General features: G+C 43.6%; 1 protein-coding gene across 1 annotated transcript in view; it reads left to right on the forward strand.

Annotated features, from left to right (window-relative positions):
• CCDC40 (coiled-coil domain 40 molecular ruler complex subunit) overlaps positions 1 to 27,961 on the forward strand; it is a 447,448-nt gene that overhangs the window by 106,731 nt on the left and 312,756 nt on the right. Inside the window, exons 9-10 of the mRNA XM_069199714.1 lie at positions 1,425 to 1,582; positions 24,008 to 24,130. Of these exons, the coding sequence (XP_069055815.1) occupies positions 1,425 to 1,582; positions 24,008 to 24,130 (281 nt within the window). The remainder of the gene's footprint in view (positions 1 to 1,424; positions 1,583 to 24,007; positions 24,131 to 27,961) is intronic.

The following is a 27,961-nucleotide window of genomic DNA, read 5'->3' on the forward strand; positions in this document are numbered from 1 at the left end:
CTTCTCGGCCTTTATTGTCTTTATTGGGGCACCAAACCTTCTCCTGAATCCCCAGGGCATTCAAAATCTGTTAATGCAGTCAGGTCTGCGGTCTCTGGTAATTTGATAGTTAGAAAATGTCAGGGGTTATTAAAAATTGCCAGGCTTTTCAGAACAAGTTTCATTCCACATTAACTAACCATGAGCTAAAAGTATCCAGAAAAGCTACAACTCTGGTTGGATGATTAGTGTATGTAACAATGTTTTGATTCTTTTACTACTACCGTTATATTCAGTATGTTGCATTTCCTGGCTGAAATAGTGTAAGAAGGATTGGGCTAATCTTAAATTTAAGATGTGTCACTTAGGGGTGTAACCTATCACTGATTGGTTTCCTTCTCAGTTATTATCCTTTGATTTGCGTGTTATTAAAAGGAATCTGTTTTGGGCTTCTCCAGAACAACATTATTCAAATATGTGGGATGTAAATTAGCTTCTCTCTTTTTTTGATTGTTTTTGTACTTTACAAAGATCTAGATGCAAGGATTATCCTACCTGAGTTTGAAATTGACCTAACAGTATGACGATAATCGTGTTTCTAATATATATTTAGGTTTCCTCATCCATTACTGATTTGATGTGCCAAGTATTGTTTTTGTTATAAATTGTAATTGTGGACTTAAAATGATTTTCTGTGTTTTTTCCCTCTGAAAAGGGCAGAAGAAAGAATAGCAACATTAGAGGTTGTATCCTCCTCTTTTTGCTGCTAAGAAAGAGTAGGACAGACATAGATGGAGTATATTGTTGTGTCAGCCTTAATGGAACTGTTGAATCATGGCAACTTTTTTTTTTTTTGCATTGTCGGATTTGAAGTTTTTGATGGTTTCAAATGTTGCTGGGGTTATTTTGAAAAGCTGCTGTTGTAAAACAGTCAAGAAAGAAGAGCGTAATCCTCGCCTTCATGTCTTTAATAGAAATAAAAGCTTTAATTTATTTTCAAAAACTAAGAAATGTTGTATTCTTGTAATACTATCAATAATCACTTATGTTTTAAGTATTGCTAAATACCACAATGCTTCCAAGAACTGTACATAACAGATGGTATCATTACTCTCTACATTATACTCACTTTGCCTACCTAAGGAAGGATGGGAGGCTCAATGGGCCTTGTTGGGATTCAAGCTCATGACTTCTTGCCCACTGCATTTTGTCAGTAAAAAGTATTCAGCTCACCTGATCATATTTCAGGCTCAAAGGTTGTTTACTAAAGCCATGAAAGTCACACCCAGTGAGTGAATTATACTAATGGTGAAGTAACCTTGTTGTTAGTAAGAATCATTGCCTTTCTTCATGTTTCCCAACATGGCATTTCCTACACAACCTGTGATCTACAGTATTTCCTATATTTAAGGATCCTGAGCAGTGTCTATCTTACCTTCCTTTAGTCTCAGCGATGCAGACAGAAGTGGAGAACCTAGCGCTGAGGCTCTTTTACATGCAGAACACGACTCAAGATGTGCAGGGAGACATTGTGGTAATGAAGCGTGCAGTGCAGAAGGCTGAGGCGGAGCGGCTGCAGGCAGAAGTGCAGAAGCAGAAGCAGGTAATGCTGCTTTGGAATACTTTGTTTTCCTTCTCTTCCTCCTTCCCAAATCATTGAGAGTGGCTTAATTGATAGGCAGGACTAAGAAATACTTTCCCAAAGAGAAAGATTCAATCAATCAATCAATCTGTCAATCAGAATTTATAAAATGCAGGTAATCACACGACCGGGTATCCAGGCATTTGCATGTCCCAGAGAAAGCAGTGAAATCAAGGGAAAAGCAAAGAGAAGGCATGCAACAAAAATAACAGGGAAAAAGCAATAAGAAAGCAGTGAATTCGAGGTAAAAACAAGGAAAAGGTACACATAAAAAATGTCAGAAAGCAGTGAAAACGAGGAAAAAAGAAAGGAGAAGACATTAAAAAAACAGAAAAAGCAAGGAGAAAGCAGTGAAAACGAGGGAAAATCAAGAAGAGGGCACACAAAAACGGGGGTGGGGGAAGCAGGGAGAATGAGGGAAAAGCAAGAAAAAGGCACTCAGAAAACGGGGGAAAAGCAGGGAGTAGACAGGAGCAAGAACGATGCAGCAGCACAGGGAGAGCTGGGCCTCGGACTTGCTCACTGGGGTTGTGCTTCGACCTCCATTAAGTAGGTCCTAGGAAGAGAGAGGGGCACTGGGAGGCAGTGGGTGGGGCTAGGTGGGAGGTAGGAAAATAACGGGCAGCAGGTGGGAGCGGCAATGAGGGAAGAACCAAGGAGAACGCAGTAAAAACGAGAGAAAAGCATGGACATCAATTGAGGGGCACCAGGGGCCATAACTGCAACTCCTAAGCTGCCCATTGCGACCCCTTGTACTTTGCATGTGACCCCCTGCCTCCCTTATCAGGACACAGCAGGTTCAAGTTGTATATATTAAAAGTGAAAGCATAACAGCTTTGGGAAAATGAGCAGAGGGTGGGAGGCCTGGGCTACTATTACATTATGTGCACTACTTGCAAGCACGTACCGGCGTGGCTGCGCTGGGCACATTGGGCTTGGCTAGTGGAGAGAGCTGCAGTCCAGTAGCAATCAAATGCTTCAAGTCACGAGAGCCACAAAGAGTTCCAGCTGTGAGCAGGAGCCTCACTGCTGTGTGTTTTGGAAATGTCTGAACCCAGTTGCTGGAACCCCTGCTCTCCAAGCAACAGTGCTCTAAATAAGCAGGTAGGCCATAGGGCTGTCAGTGGAATTTACAGATGGAGGAGAATCTACAGATAAACAGTGAATCATTCCTAATTTCATTGCATATGATAATTTCGTATTGGTCTTTAATATCTTTCAGCCTTACATTATATTCAGAAAGAGCCTTGTTTTTATGTTCATCACAGTGCCTTGCAGGCATTCAGGGCTGGCTTTTGGGCGGTGCGGCCGCACCGGGCGCTGACCTCACGGGGTGCTGTGTTTAGCAATAACTTCTGAAACTTGTGATTTAGAAGCACCTGCTGAAAAGTTCCTTATGTGTCCAGCCTTCAGGAAACAATTAAAATGTCAAGATACCTCTTGTGATTAATGTTCCTGCTAGGGAGAGAGATGGGTGTATTGCCTGGAGGCAGCTTTGACTCAACATACGCTAGCATAGACGGTTAATATGCAAAAAACAGAACTATGTGGCATATTTAAGGGCATATTTTCTTGCACCCCTTAGCATCCCCCCAAACTCCTCCATGTGTGTGTCATATTTAAAATATGGCACACCATGGCAGTAGTTAGGGGACTAGCGTCAGAATTTTTTACGCTAGTCCGGTGTTTTGCAGTATTAGCAGCAAAAATGTTGATGCTACTCCTGCAAAGCACCCAGAGGCCCATGGTCACCAACGGAAGCCTCCTTTTAACGCCTGCTCTGATCAGGTATTAAAAGTGCCGGACAAAAATGACGCAAAGAAATCTGACAGATTTCTTTGCGTAATTTCTTTGACTCCCCTAACCGTGGAATGCCACCTTTGCATACATTATGCCTGGAACAGGCATATTGTAGCGCAAAGGGTTAAAAGTGGCGCAATGCATGCATTGTGCCACTTTGTAAATATGGCATGGAGGTTTTGGCCTTCTAGCAGCACATTAGCGTAAAAAAATGAAGCTAATGTGGCATTAGAATGGCGTAGGGGCTCTTAAATATGCCCCAATATTTTATGTGGATAGCTGAGTGGATTAGTAAAGCCAACCTTAACAAGTACTTTAAAACACATGAATGTATGTGAAAGGGGAGTGATGGAGAGATGAGGGGCACATTTCCCGGGTGGTAGTGAGTGAACCGAGGAGGTGGTCATGGGGTGGAGGGCGCCAAAATAAACTGTCGCATAGGGCGCCACCAGTCCTAAAGCCTGCAGGCATATCCTCATATGAAAGGGTTCTAACTGCAGCTTTTCTGTTGAACAGTGAACAAGATGTTTGTTTGTCCCTCCCCTACAATCCTGCCACCTACAGTGCTTGAAAAGCAGGTCTGTACGTTAGCCATGTGCCCAAATCTAACCAGACGGTGGTCTGCGCTCTGAATCCGAGGTAACCCAAGCTGAAAGCTCGCAGCCTTTGCAGTTTTATATAGCACAGACTCGACCCTAATGTATTGGAGCGCTTTAAATGAGCACCAAATACATTACACAAGGATCTCATCTTATATGGAAACTTTCCTGTTCCATTCAACAGCCTAGAGTGCTCACTTCCAGTTTAGGAAGAGTCTCAACCTCGTTAAAGCACCTGCATTGGGGTCTTTCACTGCGCAAACTCTGAAATTCAGCCACTGATAGAGTTAAATGTGCCACCAGTCTCTCCAAAGAGTGTAAATTGTACATTAGTGCTGGGGTTTTTATCACCCACCTTTAGAGATTTTTACTACGTGCCCACTGCACTCCTTGGGCAGGATTTATGATAGTATCAACTCATTGCACAGTAGATTTTGACATCTCACTCCGGCACAGCACTCAGCACTTTTCACGTTCCTGCCTTTTCTTGTTCTTTGGCCAGCCCAGCTGTGAGAGGAGGGGCACTTGTCTGGTAATATCCCTCTTTAGGATGCCTCTACCTGGAAAGGGGTGGTGCCACTAAGCTAAAGAAAACAACAAGTAGAAGTAGGGACAGAGGGAGAATTGTGGACTCCTGTCAGTGCCAAATATTCTGTTAGGCTCTGTGCTATAATGGAAATAATTGTTTTTAAATCAGTCTGATGTCTAGGTCCCTAGAGCATGCATATCAAAAGCACAGCAGGTGCAGTAGCACTTGGACATGGATGGGAGATGTCCACCCCACCACAATACACCTCCGTCCGAACTGTTAAGCCCTCTCCTTTGCAACCGGTCAATACTAGTCCCTCTTGGATATGGCACCCGTTTCACTTGTATGGTTAGCCAGTTGATCTCCTTCCCTTCCCAGATACTACCCACAGAACACTCCTCCCCAGTCATTCTAGATGTACGCTCATCTCCTACTGCAGGAAAAATGCATTTACGGAGACAAGATAATTCTCTCCCCACCCTTCAGCGGAACACTCCTGTGCACCCCAGGAAACATACACTCACCCCATTCACAGTTACCCATCCCATCCTCCAAGTCTCACCTCTCTCATTATCGCCCCACTTACACCGCTCTATTACATCTTTATTACCAACTACTCTACCCCAATTATACCTTATGTTACCCATGCATCCTGCTACCTCTGCCCACTCTCTAACCCCCACCTACACCTCCTTACTACAGCTTTACCTGCTAATACTCCTTAGTACATCCTGCTTCCCAAACTTACCTCACACCATACAACAACTCTACCACAACTACCTCACCTCTTGTGTTGCAACCACAACCGCTAGGCAACCCATTTAGACTTACATCACTTTGCAACCTTCGACTTCCAGCCAATCATATTAGGACAGGGCAGGACATAGCTTCAGATTTGATTTTCTTGGTTTAAAAACAAGAAACAATAGCTTAAATATATGGTGCTCAGAGGTTGGAAAGTTGCACAATGCAGTCCACGTGCACTAGCAGACACTTGTTTGCACCACACAGGACAGGGCAGCAGTGGGTGGTGAAGGAAGATGCAGCCTGATGTGCAGTCACATGCTGCCAGGGACTGCCAGTCCACTCCGCACAAAAAAAGCAGCTTTTACTTAATTCCCTGAGTTACACAATATGAGACTAGTAAACAAGGGATCCATTTTGACTTCCTTGCTGGGCCAAATTAAGCAATCCTAACCAATTGCCTCACTTCACTGTGCTTTTTTTCTTTTATCCTCACATTTGAAAGCACCTTGAACTACAAAGAGAGGTTTCAACATATGTACTGTACAAAACCCTGTTGTGTATATTTTGTAATAGATTTTAATATTGCTCCATCTGTAACAGCTTAGGCCACATGTAGGTTACACATGACAACTGACTTGGCTCTTAGTTCACTAACAGCATAGTGGGCAAAGGGGCTTGAATGTTGTTAAGTTAATCCTTGAAAATGATCTCTCCAAATAAATGCCACTCACAGCAGTCTTACAGTTTAATGTACTGTACTGTGGTACACTATTTAAAACGTTTCTAAATCGATCCTGAAGTGTCTCAACTATGTATCTGAAGATACTGTATGCTACTGATGTATGTAGAATGTTTTCAATAGCATTTGAATGTTTTCAATCATATAATGTATGATTATAGGTTATTTCCTTTACATCTGTTAGCTATTTCTGAACTACTTTGTAAGACATAACTAGCCAAAGGATTATTTTAGGGGCGTCCTGCTTTTCACATACCAATCTTACATCCTTAGGCAAGTAAACCCTCATCAATTGTATACGCGTATCTCAGCTCCAAGCCATGGGGTAATTTGTATATTGCTTGACACAAAACATTCTTGTGTGATGAGAAAAGAACACTGATCTACTTTAATTTTACACACCAGAAATAGAGCCTGCCCGTTTGGATGCTTTCCTCACCATTGAAACATACTGTTTTCTTACATTGAGAATCATGTACTTAGTGAGTGCCGTTTACAGATACTAAGTCCTGATAAAGTTTGCATAGAACAAAATGCATTGCTGCAGGCTACAATTGTGAGGCGTGATCTATGACTGCACACAAGATTTGTGCTTCGGAAATTCTTCTGGCAATAAGAGACATTTCAAAATTCATGGACTAAAAGAGAAGTTCTTTGAAAAGGATTAGAATTGACAACTGTTTTGTTTCCTTTGATTATGTAATATGGACATTTAATGTTGTGAGTGCTGGATCTCTGTTCAGTTAACTCTACTTTAATTTCCATGTAACCTATTGTGTTTTATTATATGCAGTGAATGAGCCCCTAACAATGGGTATGTCCACTGAAAAGCATTGGGGTATGGGTGAAGAACACATTTAAGATTGGTCTAAAAACAGAAAATAAAAGAAAAAGGACAAGATGAGTTGAGTATATGTGGTCAGTTGAACAGAATCTTAGATTGGGATTCAACAATAGTTGTGCAGTGTTGGACCATAACTATTCAATTGTCAAATACGTCATTTCCTGTGATGATGCCTTGCCAAAAGGCTTGCACTTTTGCTTCCCGCGACTGCATTGGGTGTGGATGGAGGTGTCCAAGATCATGATGTCACTTCCTGTGATGTAACAAATCAAAAGTCTTGTGTTGTCACTTTCTGTGATATCATCATGAGATCAGTGGACATGTCATGTCACTTCTGCTACCCCTGGCATTATGGTGAATCGACATCTATGGGTAAAAGCAAGGAGAAAGCGCACAAAAAATGGGTTAGAAAGCAGTGAAAGCGAGGGAAAAGCAAGGAGAAAGCATGCAAAAAAAGGGGGGTGGAGAGCAGGGAGAAAGCAGTGAAAACGAGGGAAAAACAAGGACAAAGCACTAAAAAATGGGTGAAAAAGCAAGGAGAAGACCGGAGCTAGAGTTATGCAGCAGCAGGGGAGAGTTGACCTGGGACCTGCTTTCCACATAATAAAGTTCAGTGTAGCCCAAGAGTGAATCTTGCTTGTTTGCTGTCTCCCCTTCCCTAAAGAGCATTTTTTAAATGTGTTCTGCACTTTAAATGGCTAAACAAACTACATTTTTATGTTGCATCTATATTCAACGTATGCTGTTGATGACTAGCTTCTAGCAATGCAGTGTGTGTTTGGCAAATGAAACACACAAGGCCCTTATTTCATGTTTTGACTATCCCAAGACTTCCTCACTTACATGTTCTGGAATTCAGTTAAGGGCCATAAGAAACTCTTTTGTGGTGATCATAAATATTAGGCCAGTAGTGAAGCAGACCTTTGATGATGTTGTACTAGGAGAGCTTTGACCCTTAGGTTATGGGATTTGAGGCTTAGTGCCATCTCTAAGATGTCAGAGTCTAGCACTACTGATCCAGAGCCAGCACCTACATTCTGAGCTGTTAACCAGCTTTCCAATGTGGGCACCTTCTGGGCTCATGCACCTTCTAGTACCTTTGAGTGGGAAAACACATGAATCACCTTTTCACACTGAACAGGTGTTCTGATAGAGCTGAAAATGCTGCCTCCTTTTTTGTTACGCTTCTAAACAGGACACACACACTCTGAGGTCATGCAGGCTATCACCTCCAAGGGCTCCATTACCAATAGACTTTTATCCAACGTCCTTCATATGGATGTTGAGAAAGTCCCTGTTTATGGTCTCAGGATTATACCTTTAGTACTGTTGCTAACTGGGCCTTTTTCAAATAAATGGAGATACAGAATGAACCAGGTCAGAATCAGTGGTAGTCAACTGTGTCAGTGTTTGATGTTGTTGGTTCTGGACAGGTGATCCTATCTACAGGGTTGCTTCACTTACTGGGCTTCTAGTAAGAGAAGAAAATAAGAGATTAGAGAACAGTTACAGAAACTGAAGGCAAGAGAAGAATCTGTAATGGACCATGAAGAGAAGGAAACAGTCATTTCTTGAAGGAGGACAGGTTTTCATCAAACAATCTCTCATATTTTATTCAGAATTCAAAGGCTACATTTGATGCAGTTAGCCAGGGCTGTTCAATCTTTGTCCACAAAGTTCAGATCCATGGCAGATTTTCAGCCTAACCACATGGGATGCATGTCCATGTGGTGATTATAGATGTAAGTTATTACAATAGTCTACAAGTAGGTGCAGCAGGAAGAAATATGTAACAAATAATGAGCAAAGATTTGGGAGCTTTAAGTACAGAATTTGTCCAATTAGGGGTAAGGAAAAACACAGGTAGCACAGATTGCAGCCCAAAATTCACTGTCAGCACACCACTTGGGACACCATAGCATAGAAGAAAATACAAAAAAGACTGTTAACTCAGGACAGATAGCAGCCCTGAATTTGCTGCCAACAGAGTACAACACAGACCGAGGACTACATAGCACAGAGGGAATTTTATTTGGCCATGGATGAGGGGAGAAGACTGTTTCTCTTCCAGGGGATCCTCATCTAGTCATAAGCACTGAATATTCCCGCCGACGTGCATGGACCCCTGGGCACATAAAAATATATATATATATATATATATATATATATATATATAAAAGTGCACCTAAAATATTTACACATATATACATTTATCTACATCTATGCAACCTATGTTTAAAGCTAAAAAATGCCTAATTTTCATGAAGTTTTTCTTTAATAAATATCAAACCCGACTCAAGTATTTCTGTAAGTCAGAAAAAGAGAGGCCTAAAGTGTAAAAACATATTTTATTGAAGAGAAACTGCAATGAAATGCTAAGGCATTGTTAGCCAATGGACTGCATTTAAAACATGGCAAAGCAAAAAAAACAAAAAAATAACTGACACCTTCCCTTTAAGAACTTCAGGACCTCTAGTATCTCACCATGCCCCAGAGGCGAGAGTGAGATGACCATTAGGTCAGTTCTTTTTTTCTGGCTCCATCAGTGAGGATCCCTGAGCGTTTTGTTAGAAAAATTCATTTCATCTTCAAAGATTTCTCTTTCACTCGATGTTTTTAAGTACCACGTGTACTTTTCAGTAAATTTATGACTGAAAAAAAATTCCAGTTTGATATAATGACAGCTTTATTCAACAAATGCCCTTCTTGCGGCAGGAAAATTACACTTTCTGACCCACACTCTGTGTGTGGTGTGCTTCCCTTCTTCACACTCTCCTGACACCTGCTACCATGGTAAATACTTCTCAAAAAGGATTACTAAGGATACTGTGTCACATGAAAGTCTGACGTTCCATTAAGTAACACCCACACGATGTTGAGCCACTCAGTGCAACTCAGGCATTCAACGTCGGAAGCGGCTCCAGTAACTGTCACTCTGACGTCGAGGAAGAGGTTGTCGACGCCAAGAAACTCATTGGCAACAGGGAAACAATGTCAAACTGAGCCTCACTCGACATCGTGCCCAGTTATGTAGAAGTCATCTCCCCAACGTATGCATATAGTGACTCCTCTTTCACCACAACTTCCACAGAAACAAAGGTAAGTTTATCAATGTGCAGGATCTTATTACTTTCAGACGTACTCTCCAAGCAGAGGTACTATGTATATGCCTTCTCCTCAGCACACCCCCAACTGGGAGGGTTTCTTCTATGTCACCCGTATCCAGGACTCAGGGGAAGTAGTTGGCACCACGAAGATTTCCAAGTCCACAGACCAGACGCCCAGGAGGAAGATCTCAGCTACACAGCACAAGATCTAGGTCTCCTCATAGATCATCGACCAGATCTAGACATTCTCATTGATCCAGGTCTTGCTGAAGATGTAGGACCCCTTCATAGTCCACAACATCTCGATCTTCAATAAGGGATTATTCACCTACTTTGTCTGTTTCATCACCGGCAAGGGTTTCACAGATTGACAACCTCATTATGTTTAATGATGTTCTAGTCAGAGGAGCAGCAAAATTGAATATTGACATTGCGTCTCCTCCTACTTCATCTTCAGTCATTTTTGAAACTTTTCACCACAGAGCGACCTCTAGAGCTCTCTTACCTCTGGTCCCGGGCCTTTACAACCAGCAATGCAAACCTTTCTTACACCCTCTTCAATACAATCTGTGCTGTCGTCACGTATACTCAAGAAATACAAGGCTCTCGGAGAGGGAGCCTGGGCACAAAACACAAGACGCATGGCTGCCTGGCACGCCCATGAGTGGAGAGAGCTGAGCGGCCGACTGAAGCCTGGTGAAACGGCGACTGGCGGGGTGTGCAGCAGTAGCACCGGCCCAAAGCGAGGAGCCATGGGAGGCGCTCCAGATACCGGCGAAGCTGACTGGTGACTGCCCCCCCCCCCTCCAGAACAGTTGAAGTCAAAGACAGGGGAGGGGGCAAAGAATAAGTGAGTGCCCTGTGCACTGCCTGTGCCGGAGGAGGGTGACGGGGGGCCCACCCCAGCAGCGTGGTGTTGCCGTAGTACAACATTGCAGTCAAGCCCCGGGCCCCATTTCCTCGGACACACAAGAGCTCAAAGGAGCAGCGCTGGATACAAAGAAGCGAAGCAGCCTTCATTGATCAAGCACTGCGTCCCTGTGGTACAGCGCTCCTAGGCAGCTGCCAGAATGTGCAAGTGCTACAGCAACAACTGGAGAGATTCACCTCGCCCCCCCACAGCCCACGTGGCCATCTGAACCAGTTCGCACAATGGGCAAACTGAAAAGAAGGGAAGGCATGGACCGGGGGGGCCACGATGGGCTCGCTTGTTGAGGACGATGGCGCTGGCCGAGCAGTTCCAAATCGGAAATTGCCTCCAGAAACGACCCTTGGCACCATTCTCCAGGCCATAGTAGTGTCCCGGGAGGGCTTGGAGTCGAACATAGATACGATCGCTATTGACCTGACCCTTCTCAGGCATTCCTAGAACAATGGATACGCAAGGAAGTGGCCCCACAAGGACTATCTCCATACTTTGCGATTGAGCGTGCCCACGGAATGCCATCCCAGCCCCTGCCACCGGGTGCAAGACCACAGCCGGTTGTCGCCAAACTGCTCCACTTTAAAGACCAGGATCACATCCACACTCAGGCCAGACTGAGAGGAAAATAGTGGACCACTGCATAATAATCTTCCCGAACTTCACAAGAGACACTCAGAGACAACAAGCTTCATTCACCAACCCCAAGAAACATCTCTGGGAATCCAGTATGCCATGCTGTTCCCAGCCAAGTTACAGATCGTTACTAACAACAAAGTGCTTTTTTTCACCTCCCCACAACAGGTGTGGGAATGGATGAATACAACTTTCCCAGCTCTGGCGAAGACAACAAGAAACCCCCAAGACCCAAGCAAAAGACCGCAAAGGAAATCCAAATGACCGACCACAGCACCACCACGCACACAGGCACTGCTGGAAATGCAGGAGGCAGTAGACATAGCAGCATCCCTTCATAGACAAGGACCGTGATCGTCCCACCCCTCAGATGTTTTATCAGACCGTGACTCAATATCTGGTAGTGCATCTGTTTCATCCTATGACACTTCGGACCCTCCTCCAAGAGTAACCCCTGGAACATCAGACGAGATAATATAGCGGAGGCATGGTCCAAACCATATTGATGCATCAACCCACATTGAGAGGGTGGGAGAGAACCGCCAAAAAACTACAGGCGATGCCTTTGGACTGAAGGTATCCTTACCCAAACTCTGGGGGGGAGGAACATGAAGGGTCTTTCGCTGGGGATGGTGTGGGCTGCCAAACTAATCAATCATCACAACGTTATGCTCTGTGCTGGGTCTGTGTGGTGTCACCCCACACAACGGCCGGGGCACAAAGAACTAGCCTGGAACATCGGATGACGGGGAGCACGCTCGGTGGAATCTGCTCCTGGTTTCTTGCACTGACCCTCTATTTGAAAAGTTGGAAGCGTTATTGAAAGTTTGGACGAGAATGATTGCGATGCTTGTCCTTGGGAAAGGGAGTTGAGAATGTATGGTTACTTGTTTCGTTAAACACATGTTCGACCACTAGGGGTGAATCTGCTCAGCCACATCCATTGATACACAAGGGTACGTTATTAACGATTTCCAGACGTAGGGCCCAGGTGCAGAAGGATACATGTTCGTCAATTAGGAACACCGCATGGAACGCCCCCTAACTTACAACTTCCTGACGTGGAACGTCCGGGGATTGAACAGCATAGCCAAACGCTATAAGGTCTACTCTCAACTCAAGAGATAAGGTATACACATAGCTGTTATCCAGGAAACACAACTCACAGGTCCTGAGGCCAAGGCTATAGCCAAGAGATGGCGTGGACAGGTACACACTACAACATATTAAGCATTTGCCAGAGGAATCGTCCTATGGATTCGGCCCGGGGTCCCCTTCCAAAAAACAAATGAAATAATAGAGAGGGCCACTATGTTTTTCTCTCTGGAAGGTTAGAGGCCAGAGACATTACGATAGGGGGGGGGGTTACGCACCTAATCAGGAACAGGGATCCTTCTTGGCGTCGCCGTCGCACACACTAGGGCCACAACTCAGAGGCAACTATTATCGGCGGAGACTTCAATTGTGTCTCTAAAATGGAACTTGATAGATCGCATCCCCCACTGCTGCGCTCCCCTACACACCGATTGTCTAAGGCATTTACAGGTTGGCAACAACACTGGGGCTTCATAGACTCTTGGAGACATTTCCATCCCAAAGATCGCGTTTACTGCTTTTATTCAAGCCTACATGATCTGCACGTCCGACTAGAAGTCTTCTTGGCATCACCCGAAGTCAACAGCATGGCCCATGCTGCAGAATACCTGTGTCGCACGATTTCAGATCATAACCCTTTCTGCTTAATTTAGCATGGCACAGGGAGCACGCTCGAATACCGAATTGGCAGCTTAGAGTGGAAACACTAGAAGATGGTGCCTTCTGGCAGTTGATTGGCAAAACGATTCAGACTTATTTTGAGCACAATAAGGGAACTGCGTCTTCTCGTGCCTTAGAGTGGGAGGCCTTCAAAACTGTAGTCAGGGGTCAGTGCATGAATGAGGTAATGGGGGTCAAGAAGACCCTTGAGAAAGAAATTGGGGACAGTGAAGAGAGACTCAGAGCACTGTAACGGAAGACACCAGGTGCCCTGGAAATGCCCCCCCCCTGATTACTGAGGCTAAGGAAACGGTTGCGGTAGCAATCGAACAACTGAGATGTTTTGATCATAATAACTACATGACGCGAATGCATACAGAAGGGGACAAAGCGGGGGCACTTCTGTCATGGCTCTCGGCCCCACCCTGACAGCGCTCACTAGTGATGGAGATAGAGGACAAAAGGGTGGCCCGGCTGTTTAGGCAAGGAAAAATAAATGCTAGATTTACAGATTATTATTCCTTGTTAGATGCTTCTCCGATGGAGGACATATCTCACACTCAACTAAGGAACCTGGAGGAGCTTCAACTTCCCCAGTTAAAGGAGGCAGACCGTCTGGCATTGGGGGATGCAATTTCGCCCCTAGAAATTAGAACAGCAGCGAAGGCAATGGTCACGACAAAGTGCCGGGGGCAGATGGACTCCCAATGTACTTTTATAGGGCATATATTGAATTACTAGCTCCTCAACTTAGTGCACTCTATTCAGAGGCGCTGAAGACGGCAACACTGCCCCCCTCCACTAACAAAGCCGTAGTTATACGACTCCTCAAGCCCAGGCGCCCTGCAACAGATGTTGGATCATACAGACCATTATCCATGCTGAACGGGGGCTACCAGTCCAAACAGAATCCCTGGATACATCTACAAGGAAGATCTGAACCTCTGGTCACCAATCCTTTCTGCACTGTACTGCTTCTGCCTTGATTTCCAGGAAGTACCACCGAACTGGAGAGGCTCAATACTACACCCCATTTACAAAAAGGGTGATAGGCAAGACCCCGCCAATCATCGCCTCATTGCACTACTGGACACTGAAGCAAAAGGTTTCGCCTCAGTCCTTCTGGAAGAACTGCAAAACTGGGCAGAGGCCAAAGAGTTAGTGCCACTAAACCAAACTGGCTTCAGTGCGAATTGTGTGACTATGGACATTGTAGCTCTTTCATTTCAAGCTCATGAGGCTGTGGCAAAAAAATCCCCCCCTCCTTTTGCAGGTTTCGTAGATTACTCCGCGGCATTTGATGCCGTTGACAGGAATCTACTATGGAACTGGGGCATCTCAAATAACCTCCTAAGGTCAAACACATTGTTATATACATCTATCTGGGTGAGGGTCAAGCTGTCACCCTCCATAGCCACCAAGGAGATTCCTACCACCAACGGGCTAAAACAAGGCTGCGTTTTGGCACCGCTTCTACTCAACCTCTACGCCGCGGATATGCCACAGGCACTAAAACAAGCCAACCTGATACCACCGAAAATTGCCAATCAAAGGATCACCTTGCTACAGTACGCAGATGATATCGTCCTATTGGACCACTCCGAAGTTGGCTCACAAAAAGCACTAACGGCACTGCACAGTTACAATACAGCAAACAAAATGACAGCAAATGCTACTAAAACTAAAGTAGTAATTTTCGGCAGGTCACTGAAATACTAGCACTTTCGCTGGAAATTGGGGCCACTTATCGTTGGGACTACGGACATGTACAACTATCTGGGAGTTTGTCTCTCAGCCAAGGGAACGCCAAAGCCCACTTTCAACATCTGAAGACAAAGGCTGATTACATAACAACTAGAATACGCCAACTCAACAACTCAATAGAAAGTCCCTCTGCTAAATTAATCTTTCAAACCCTTAAAGCCACTTTTCTCCCGGCAATGATATATGGTCACAACGCATTCCCTGACCAATCCGCTGCACCGATAAAAAGCTCTAGGTTAAAATATACAAGAGAGTTTTTAAGCTGCCACAATATATAAGGAGTCATCTAATAAGGCTGGAATTTGGTTTGGAGGGCCAGCATTGGGCCATGATGGGGGTCTTCCTGAAATACTACCACTGGATAGTTATGGCCCCACCTAACACTCTGAAGTCAGTCCTCTGCTGCATTTTCGGCACAATTACGAATATGGTCACGATATCTAACTGCAGCTTTAAACAATCTTCAAATTGACTGAGTAGAACTGATCAGGTTGGCCCAGTTACACATTGCAATCAAACTTGTGATTAAAAAAACCAGATAAAATTGATTTCCCGGGCATATGATCTTGGAAAAACGAACAAGACTCCTGTGCAAGAAGCATTAATTGCTTCTTACAAAAAACCCTCACAGCTTTCGGCACCACAGCCATATTTTACTCATCCCATCAGGAAAACCTGCATGACGCAAATTGCCTTTGCGAGACTGCTCGGCCTGAGGACAAAAGAGCTAAACCCAAAATGGAGCTCCCTTACCACCTTTGGGTGACTATGTGACTATACATCTGAAACCTTTATCCACCTATTGTGCTGCTGTTCGGTCCTAATGAACGCACGTCGCTCCCTCCTAAGACCTTTCTTTCTCCATCATAATCTAAGAACTTGCACTGAGGCAATATCCCTGGTGTTCGCTTTAAAGGAACCTACTGACCTGGCCAAATTTGGGAAGTTTATTAAGCTGGCTCAAGCCGAACAGATGGCCCACACAAGGGCCCTTAGGTTTTGACTTAGTGTCTGTGAAAGGCAATCAGTCTAAGCTTTATTCTTTAAAAATAAAAAATTTATTTATATATCTCCTGTATAATTTTCTTTGTTTGCGAAGATTTTAAGTAATCAAGCAATAAAATAATGATGATGAACTGCGCTTTACAGATTTCACATCTAACCAATTAAAAAAAACATGGATTGCAAAATATTAAGTAGGATCCTAGCCACGCGCCTTTTACCCCATATTACCAGACTGATTCATCCGGATCAGACGGGATTCATTCCTCACCATAACGTGGCTATTAACATTAGACGCTTGATCTCTGTCCTTCAAAATCAAGCCCCGAACTTGCAGAGAACAGTAATTATAGCAGTTGACATAGAGAAGGCCTTCAATAGTCTTAGATGGGACTATCTATACCAAGTGATGGAACGGATGGACTTAGGACAAGGCTTTATCAAGTGGATGAAATTACTATACACCAACCCAACAGCTCGTGTCCGGACAGGTCGTACGATATCAGAGCCTTATGCGGTGGGCAGAGGAACCTGTACAAGGGTGCCCTCTCTCACCTCTATTATTTGCTGCTAGAACGGGTGTCTACTTCTAGGGGTTAAGTTTTGAGGGTCGGACTCACAGAATACCGCTTTATGCAGATGATATGGTACTATTCTTACACGATGCAGAGGAAGAACTGACAGGTGTGATGAAGCTGCTTGAGAGGTTTAAGGACCTCTTTGGGCTATGTATTAACTGGCAGAAATCCCATATTTTCTCACTGGGAAAAGGCGCTTCACCGGTGGGGAATATGCAGGTTCTTATGTGGGTGGTTTCCACCTTTCGATACCTGGGAGTACAAATATACCACATGCCCGAGTACCTACTAGAGGGCAATGTGGGTCGGGCAATTCAGAGGTTAAAAGCAGACATCCTGTTCTGGAAATCTCTCCCATTGTCGGTGGCGAGCGAATTGCACTGGTTAAAATTGTGGCCCTGCCCAGATTAACGTACTGTTTTTCAACTTTACCATCATTTCTACCTCACTCCCTATTTCGGGAGATTAACTCCATAATGATCGGCTTCATCTGGGGGGCAGGCAGACGCAGAGTAGCTCTGACTAAACTTCAGCAGCCCACCGACAATGGGGGAATTGTAGCGCCTGATGTTGAACTCTTCTATCTGGCGTGCACGGGAGATGCATACGGCGACTCCATGTCCAAGAGTAGGGCATCATTCAGAGAATTCTGGAAAGGACCAGTTTCGGATCCTGTTGAACCCCAGAAGGCGACATTCTCTGGGCCAACCAGACATGCACAGACTGCGCAATTGCTGGCTACGCAGTTTACAGCCCACTAGAACCTCCTTGCCTTATGCACCGGAAAAAAACATTATTGGGCCCTCATACAACGTCATGGGAAACAACGAATGACAGTACCACCCACTAATGCGGGATGTCAGGCTATCTGCACGATTGGCGGGGAGGGCCGTATCCACCTTATATAAAGCTCTGAGAAAGGACACATTGCTCCCATTGGATACTTTAAGATTAGAATGGGTGGGAGACATAGAGGCACCTATAGATGAAAATCAGTGGGCTAGAATTACATCACACATCTATACTGTATCTAGGAATGCTCGCTTCAAGCTGATTAGTTTCTATGTGTTCCATAGGGCATACCTCATGCCCAAGAAGTTAGCCATGATGTTTGAAGCGGCGAATAGTGGGTGTCCCCGTTGCACTGAACAGAAAGCAGACCTCACACATGTTGTGGGGGGTGCTCACGAATCAAGCATTATTCGGAGGGAGTGTTCCAAAACATTGTAGAGGTGACGGAGCAGAGGCTGCTGGTCTCGCCAACAGTGGCTCCACTGGGAGAATTTCCCCTCCCCAAAGCCACAAAGTCACAAATAAATACATTGACCTGGCCTTAGTTCTAGCAAAGAGAGAAATCACCCTACACTGGAAAGGATCAAGGGGGACCACTCCTGGGTAGATCGAGGGATACACTATTAGGATGGGCGGAAGCAGAGGTAAGGGCCTTACATCTAGGAGCAGCAAGGGGCTGCAGCCCAATAGAGGCAGCTAGAAAATGGGATCGATCGTCTGATAGACTGCCTAAAAGAGCCAGACCCCAGAGCACTGGAATCATCCTTTGAGTTCCACGAAGAAGGACAGCAAGGACAAAATCGAACTGATGAACCCGACATCTGAGTACACACAACGGTCATGGAAGTCTTGAAGTATTGCTAATGGGGATGAACGGAAGGAGCAGATAAGGATGGGGGAGGGAGGAAGAAGAGGGTAGATGGGGGGTTGAACCACCAAGAAGTCATTTGTGTTGTTAAAAAACACCAATAAAAATATGTAAAAAAAAAAAAAAAATGCAATGCTCTCGAACACGAACTGCTTTCCCTTCAAGCTGATCCTCCTCCGGATTCCGTGATAATTTCAGTAGCAAGGAGAACTCAATCACCGACCTCCTCTTACGTTCTACCTCCGACAAGGACAGTAAACACAGTGATTTCCTTGGCAAGAAGATGTTGAACACCTCTGCATCTTGCATGAAGTTGTCAGCGCCCCAGCCTTACTGGGGTACGACAGAGATCTTTGGGACTCTCTGTCTAGATTTACAGTGAAACTACCTAAAGAGGACAGGCAAGAGTTTGAAGAGATCCTTGAAGAGGACGGCCTAGTAGCAAACCAGATTATTAGTGCGGCTGCTGATACATCAGACCTTGCAGCTCATGGTTACGCCCATGGCATTTGCGCAAGACGCTCATCTTGGCTCCGACTCATGGTCCTCAAGCCTAAAGCACAACAGAGGACACTAAATCTCGCTTTCACAGGCACATCTCTTTTTGGAACACATGCAGATGATGAGCTGGCTAAAATGAAGTCGGAACTCAATACACTAAAAGCAGTAGGCCTTGAGAGATGCAAAGAGTTCAGACACAAATACAAATCCTATGAATGCAGGCCGTACCAACAGAGGGTTCAAACCCCTCCTTATTCCAACATTCACAACAACATTCCAGGTTGCACTACCATCCTCAAAAACAAGCAAGTGGAAGAGGCACTCCTCGTCAATCACCCTCCTCTGCTAAAACCCAATCAAAACAATGAGCCTTTACTTCTACGTATCTGTATCCCGCTCAGGTAGGGGGAAGCATTATGAAACATCTAAACTAGTGGAGAAAAATAACAAGCAACAAATGGGTATAGAACATTGTTCAAAATAACTATCCATCATATTCGTCAAATCCCCTCCCCTGGCAGATCATCCAATAATAACATAATCTCATTTACAACTGTTGCGAAACTAAGTGAACACACTGATCTGCAAAGAAGCCATAGAAGAGGTTCCACTTCCACAACGGGGAGAGGAATATATTCATGCTATTTTCTGGCTCTGAATAAAGGTCCAACTCCACAGTACAAACTAATCTTAGACGTATGACTCCTGGACAAGTACATCCTGAAAGAAAAATTCAGAATGCTGGCTCTTCACCCTCAATTACATCAGGGGGACAGGGGGACTGGGTGTGCTCCATAGACCTTAAGGATGCGTACTTCCACATTCCGATCACCAAGAAACATCGGACGTTTCTCTGTTTCAAGGTGGCATCCAAGCACTACCAGTACAAAGTATTGCTGTTCGGACTCAGATCTGCTCCCCAGACATTCTCGAAATGTATGGCAGTAATAGCTGCACACCTGAGGAAGCAGAGAATATTTGTCTACCCATACGTGGATGATTGGCTAATCAAAAGTCACTCTCCAGCACAAACACAGCAACACTATCAGGACTGAATATAGATCCTGCAAAGCCTTGGATTGCAAGTAAATACCAAGAAATCCATAAAAGTACCAACTCAGAGACTCCACTACTTAGGAGCAATTCTGGATACAAACCTTGCAAGAGTGTATCCTTCAGAGGATAGGTTAGCTTCAAACAACATGAAATGTTGCATCCTCCTCAAGACTCCTTGTCCGACAGCCAGGCAAGTAGCGTCATTACTGGGGTTGATGGCTTCCTGCATTTTCATTGTCCCCAATGACAGGCTACACATGAGGCCTCTGCAGCAGACTCTGGAAGACCAGTGGTCTCAGCAATCCAACCTCTGGGAACACAAGCTAGTCCTGTCAAAAGAAGCTAGACATTCGCTCAAATGGTGGATGCAAGGACAACACCTTAAAAAATAGAAGTACCGTCCACCAGGACTTACCCACACAGAATATCATCACAGATGCTTCCCTTCAGGGCTTGGGGGCTCACATGGGCTCTCTTAAAGTTCAGGGTTTGTGCTCGGGCAAGGAGAAGCTGTATCACATAAACATGCTGGAACTCAGTGCAGTTTATCTTGCATTGAAGTAATTTTGCCCATCCATAAAGACAGATGCTGTCCTCGACAGATGACACAACCACAATGCATTATTTGAACAAGCAGGGAGGAACTCACTCTCATGCACTATTCCTGGAGGCACAAGCCATCTGAAAGTGGCTACTTGGCCATAGGTCTGTTAATTTCCGCCATTCATCTTCCAGGAGAATTAAACATCCAGGCAGATTTCCTAAGTCACAGCTTCACAGAAACACTGTATTCTAAACAAAGAAGTTGTCCAAGATGTTTTTCAGGAATGGGGTCAATGTAAAATCGATCTCTTTGCAGATGAAAGAAACAAAAAATTCCAAAACTTCGAAGCCAGGTGTACTAACGAGGGACAAAAGTGAATGCTATTTTGATAAACTGGTCCAAGACATTTCTATACGCTTTTCCCCCCCATTCCATTAATATCAACAGTCATAAACAAATTTTACAGAGCCAAGACGAGGATGATCCTAATAGCCCCAGAATGGCCTCACTAGTGGTGGTGCCTGGACCTTCTGCAACTGTCAGAAAGGCCACACAGGAGACTGTCGTGCGGGCCGGATCTCCTAAACAAGCTCTGAGGAAAGATATACCACCCCAGCCTTCCCTCATTAAGCTTGGCTCCTGAAGTCCTGCAATATGGTCACTTAGGCCTACCCCAAGAATACAAGAACATTCTCAAGGAGTCAAAAAGACTGGCCACTCGACACTCCTACTCCTTTAAATCAAAGATTCCACTTGTGGTGTGCTCAGAATAATCGTCATCCGATTCTGGGCCAGGTGGAGGTCATTTTACCTGATCTTCTCTATCTAGCACACTCAGGTTTACAGGTTAAAAAAAGGTGTTTCTTTCTGTTCACTCCCTCTCTCCCCTTTGAGAGTTGAACATAGTACTGTCAAACCTCATGGGCCCTCTGTTTGAGCCTATACACAAGGCTTCTTTGCAACATCTTAAATGAAAGACTGCCTTCCTTGATGCCATCGGCTCAGCATGCAGACTTAGCAAAATTCAGTCTCCCTTTGCGAAAGAACCGTACATGGTTTTCCATGCCAACAGGGTAGTGATGAGAACTCATCCCAGTTTTCTTCCCAACGTAGTACATGACTTTCACATTAATCAGACAATCTTGCTGCCTACATTCTTTCCTAATCCGGTCGTACCAGCAGAAAGAGCTTTACACTCTTTAGATTTGAAAAGAGCATTGACATTTTATCTGGACAAGACAAAAGACATTAGACAGTCTGACCATTTGTTTGTTAATTATGGCCCTATGAGGACGGGCACTGCCTCCTCTTAACAAACAATTTAAAGATGGATAGCTCCTTGTATTCTATTTACTTATCAGCTAGCCAATAAACAATTGCTTGGCAGGCCCAAAGCTCATTCTACAAGAGGTAAAGCAGCAATAGCAGCTCTGCTAAAAAGTGTTCCCATCTCCGAAATGTGCAAAGCAGCCACTTGGAAATTGGTGCATACTTTAACCAGACATTATTGCCTACATTCAGACACTAAATCAGATACCCACGTGGGACAGGCCTCATTAAAAAAATCTATGTAACTAAGCATTCTGCCTGCTTTGTTTTTGATCTCGTTTTGTGTGCAGGGGTATGGGATGGGCTTGCTACGCTATTCAGTACTTATGACTATTAATGAGGATCCCCTGGAAGAGAAGGATACGTTTCTTACCTGTATTCCTAGTTCTCTTCCTAGGGAATCCTCATCAAAGTCATAAGCAACCCACCCATCTCCCCAGACGAATCTCATATACAGCAGTGTAATAGATGGTGGTATTCTGTTATTCATAGCACCATAAAAAAGGACTGACCTAACTGTCACCTCACTCTCTCCTCTGGGGCATGGTAGGATACTGGAGGTCAGATCTTAAAGATTGTCTTTTTTTTTTTTTGCTTTGCTATTTTTTAAATGCAGCCTATTGGCTAACAATGCCTTTTCATTTCATTGCAGTTTCACTTCAATAAAATATGTTTTTACACTTTGTCTCTCTTTTTCTCACTTACAGAAATACCTGAATCTGGTTTGATATTTATTAAAGAAAAACGTACCAAAAATTGGGCATTTTTTAACTTGTAACATAGGCTGCATAGACATGTAGATATATGTGCTAACATTTTAGGTGCAATTTCATATCTACATATGCAGTTAATATATAAATATATGTATGTGTGTATATCTATATATATATATATATATATATATATAAAAATATGCATGTGTGTGTGTGTATATATATATATATATATATATATATATATATATATATATATATATATATATATATATATATATAATAATCTATATTTTGAATGTGCTCCGGGGTCCATGCACTTGGGCGGGAATATTCAGTGATTATGACTCTGATGAGGATTCCCCTGGAAGAGAACTAGGATTACAGGTAGGTAATTTATCCTAACTCATCATTGATTGCAATCCTGAATTTATTGTCAACAGAACACATTACAGACTTGGGACACCACAGCATAGAGGGAATTCATCCGGCCAAGGTTGTGGGAAAACGGAGTGTTAATTTAGCACTGATTTTAACTTTGCATCAAATGAGGCCCTGATTTTACTGCCAGCAGAGCATAGCATAGACTTGGAAAACCATAGCATAGAAGGAATCTCTCTGGCCAAGGGTGAAGGGATAACACATGAATTTACTGCCAACAGAGCACAGCATAGACTTAGGACACTTAGAATAGAAGGATTCCAGGATCTGTTAGCAAGGAACTTGAAAGCAGGAGAGGTGTAAACAATGCAAACTAAGACAGAGATTGCTATCCAGTTACTGAAACAAAGGGATATCCAAGAAGCCAATGTGAAACAAGACAACCAGGTGGAGGTGGCAGGTGGACAGCAAGAGTGCAGGGTGAAGAGGCACGATGAAGTTGTTAGATGCCAGGAAATGCTAAAGACAGTAGCAACAAGTTTGTGAAGCATCTTAGCACAGCATCTGTTCATTAAAGTACAGAAAAATATACAATTTATTGAGGTGGAATTTACAGCAAAGAGTATAAAAAGTGTAAGCCCTTTTGAAAAGACAGATGCACCATTAAGGGAGAGACCTATTTACCAAAATACACTTCAGACACTTGACGAGGAAGTAGTTCATAACTTCGATTTTAACAAGAATATGATCATTCATATGAAATCACAATTTATTTTCGTGATTCTGCTCTTTAATGATCAAGGGCAAACGCATAGTTTGCACAAAAGTGTTTTTTTAAGGCTGTAATACAGTGGAGATATTAACCCATACATAAGAGAATTTTTAAAATAAATTATGAAGGCAGAGTTTAAAGACATAGTTTGTTTTTATCCCATAGTGGGTGAAGGTTGTTGAAGTCACAGTGCAGTTAGCTAGAAAAATGATTACTTTGGTCCAGTGTAACACAGGAAACCATGTAGGTATGATGCAGACAAAAGTTATGGATTCTAAACTAGAGTTCGTGATATATTCTGGGTGCCAGGAAATCCTCTGACATCAACACATTTTCTAACAGAAACATATCTGATGTTCTGCTTCTTCACAATGTTCATGATATCTTTTCTCCATTCTCTTCAACCAGGATTTATTTGTAGACCGCTTGACCAGGGAAGCTGACCGTCTTCGTGAGCAGATCGCCTTATATGAAGCTCAGCTAGAGGCACAGACTCAGGACACCAAAGCAGCTCGGGAAACTGTGGCAGAGGTCAGCGTCTTTATAATACTTAAATATATTCTGGATACATTTTTGTGATCATGGTCAATGAAGGTTAATGTCACTTCACCTGCTTACTTTCTCTTTACCTACACCTGCCCTGCTGCAATTCTCTTAGTGTTGCTAGCACACAACTCTGCATCTGTCCCTCAGTCCAGATGTGCCACATTCCCAGCTACTTATTAATCAAACTTTCATCAAACTCACACACACACACATCCACCTCTGCCAATGAATCTGAATTGTGACTTACCAAACTCCCTATTAGTCTAGTACTGAGCCCTACCAAGCTCCCTATAAATCCATTATTGAGACTCTTCATTCTCTTCATTCATTCATTCATTCATAGAGTGCCTCAATAAACCACATCCTCTGCTACTCCACTTCTGGGAACACACACAACTCTCTTGGCCTGAAGCACCCTTGGCATCTTGTTCCCTGACTCTCTCACAAACAAACAGATATGTATGCTGAATCTACATACCATATCCGCATAGCTACTCATTGCCTTCACACTCGAGCTTCTCATTGCTATTAGACCTTTGCAGTCTTCTAAGGGCCATCAAAGCCTTTGCAACCAACAGTGTCCTCTTTTCCCTGTCTAACTACAGCATTCTTTCTTTAGGTACTCATTGCCCTTTGTTTTTCAGGGCCTTAACTCTCTTCTCAGGTCTTAAATGCTGTCTCTGTCAAGTCTTTCACTTCTTTCTTTTACCAGGAGTTCATAGTCCCATCCACCTAGACCTTAATGTTCTTCTTTGCTCCTGTGCTGGTTGACCTGGCCAACATTATTCTCTCTCCCAAGGTTGACACAGCTATCTTTTTTCACGCCAATGTTTCTCTCTATCCCCTGGGCTCTTGCTATCCTAACTCTGTGGGTTGATACTGCCCCCCACCCCTTCCCCAGCCACTTTTTGTTTTCAGTCTCTATGTTCTTGCTGATTTGCTGCTGCCCTCTTGCCATCTGCTCTTGCTCAACTTTCCTCTTATACCCTTCTCATTCTAACTCTTTTTTTTACTTATTTTCCTTGCAGTCTTCCTGCCACCCATACCCAAGCCCTCCCTGGTCTTTATCTATAGACCTTATGTTCACAGTTTTTCCAGGACCTCACTGTCATGCCCCATTATCTCACTAGGCCTTCACTGTCTTCTACCTCAAACCACACCTCTCTTCTCTGTCCTGAAACTGTCTACTCTCTCTGCAGACCCTGCATTGCCCCAGCCACCCGTCCAGCCTTCCTTCTCTCTCCAGGCTTTGTCTTCTGTCTTTCCTTTCTCTCCTCTCTCAGCTTCTCAGCCTGTTAGCCATGTCTGCCTACCTCTACCAGGCCCTGAATTCTCTCTTTTGTTTGTGTATTTCCATGTATAAAGTGCAATCAGGTGCCTGGAATAAACCTAGCTTCAAGGTGTGAGGTTCCAGGGAGACTACCTCTGTCCCTTTCGACCCTCTCTGCACTTACTTCTCCAGAAGTGGATCTTTCATAGATTAACGTTTGAATTATTCCCTGTGGTCAGGTTGGGAGTCAATATTAACATAGCAGTGTATAGAGACACTAACACTGAAAACAGATATAGACTGACCCAAACTCGAGCCAATGATGTGAGGAGACAAAGAGCTCTACCCCTCCATGAGGCTTCCTACATCCTACCTTTCTAGAGTATGACTAGTGTTAGGGAATCCTCTGAAGCTCTGCCTACAGAGTCTAAAGAAACAGCTTTCTAAATAACTCATAGTGTTCTTGCTATTTTAACATTCTTTGTGATTTAGATTTTTTAAATTATCTGAGGTGAAAAATAGTGTTTTTTCTTGAAAAACACCCAGGCTAAAATGTTTATACAAATACTGAAAGTTGTGTGGCACTAGGAACATATCTACATGGAAGATTCACACAAAAAGCAATTATATTGTGTGCAGAAAACATTCTACTCTTGCTGCTAAGAGTCAGACATCAAATCAGCCACTCACAGGGAGAACCAAGGAGAAGCTGGATGATGCTAACAGGAAGTGCACTCTTGAAACTGACAAAAAGACAGTTTCACCTGAGTAGTTCCTATAAAAAAATGAAAATAAGTTTGTCAGCAGTTTTGTCGGATACTAAACTGATGACAATGTTGCTGACAGCATGTTCATCAGTTGCCATATTAATGACACAGTATCGTAGATTCCTACTTCCTCAAAGCCATCATTAGAACCGTTATGTGGTGTCTAGTCTCATGATGTTCATCATCAGCTCATTACCGCCAGCTGTGCAACTGCAAGTTTCATTATCAATGGTTTAAGTTAGTCCTAACTCAGCAGTGGTTGCAATTCAACTGATGGGAGCACATTGTCTTTGACTAGAGCCTCATCAGCTTTACTAAACCTGCTAATGCCACTAGCGCCAATTATATGATTGGCCTTGTCAGTTTTGCTATTATCAATAGCCAGAATATCACTGGTGTCTTCTGCTTGCGCAGTTTTCAACACTTTCCTCAACTGTTTCTTTGCTTACTTTGATGCTGTCTCAGATCACAATTTCACTACGGTCTCCACTTGTTACTGTAAAATGTTTCCTCTGTTCAAGAAGTTAAGGAGAAAGATCAAAAAAAGCTAGATTCAAAGCACACTGCAGCTTTTTTAGTGAGGAAGAAGAAAAAGATGACCAGGCTGCTACAGTGCAGAGACACGTGCATATACAGTATGTGAATTTTGAAGAAGAGAATGTTGGTCCACGATATTATAGGCATACTCTTCACTTTTTTACTGCACCATATAGATGACTGACAAGATGACAGTCCATTCAGACAATTAGTTTAAATTCCAGTGGAGCTAATAGCAATACTTCAGACTACGATTCAGGATATATATTGTAGAATGCTTACTGCAACACCAAAACATGTGTGACAAGCTGCACCTCCTCCACCACCACTGCATTTCTTTCCACCCCCTGCTCCTCTACTCACAGGGACAGTGAGTTTTGACAGGGCGATGTTGCAGCTATGGATCAAGATAATGATGGACTGGTGGGAGCTGGTGATGGTGTTGATGATGCAGGAACTAACCCTGAGAATGGACAGGAACCTTCCACAACAAAAGGCTGAGAGTATGGGCAGTGTAATATACCAGGATTCATCACCAGACAAATTTGGGAAATTTTATGGCCTTCTCGAAAGAGTGTTTTAGAAGTTTAAACTTCTTGCCTCTCGACAATGGAGAAGTGTGTGTCTTGTTCAATTTCAAGTAAAAGACATACATGCAACCTTCCTCTACCACTCTTGGAAAAAAGGATTGTCACTAAAGAGAAGTCCAGCTATGGCTTCTGTTAGTGTGTCGATAATAGAAAGTATATTTACAGGAACTGGAATCATTACCTTACTACATTCTCAATCAGGATAAATTAAATTTGTGGTCATCACAATGAAGGCTAAGAAACCCATCTGGTCCATAAACCTATTCTGCAGAAAAGCAGGCTTGTAGTTGGATTCCATGGGTAAATGAGATAACATTCTTTTTTATGTCTTTTTGTATTGCTTTTTAAGAACAAATACAGCAAAACAAAACAGGGATGATAGAGGGAATCCAATACAGAAAAGCTCAGCTCGCTACAGCCATTTGATACATAGTTGTATTCAAAATGGAAGTGTACAATGTACTCAAGCTCAGAATCCCTAATTTTTCAAGGGTTTCCAATTCCAGTCAGAGCTCCGAATCATGTTCATCCCCACAAAGCCAAACCCCACTAGGAATTGTTTGGGCTGCCCTTCAGTATGCTGAGCCCCGAGTCCACCCTCATACATGGGCTGAGTACATTTTAAGTAAAAAAAAAAAACTCGAGGGAGCTT

This window comes from Pleurodeles waltl, chromosome 7 (genome assembly GCF_031143425.1).
Source record: "Pleurodeles waltl isolate 20211129_DDA chromosome 7, aPleWal1.hap1.20221129, whole genome shotgun sequence".
Lineage (NCBI taxonomy): Eukaryota > Metazoa > Chordata > Amphibia > Caudata > Salamandridae > Pleurodeles > Pleurodeles waltl.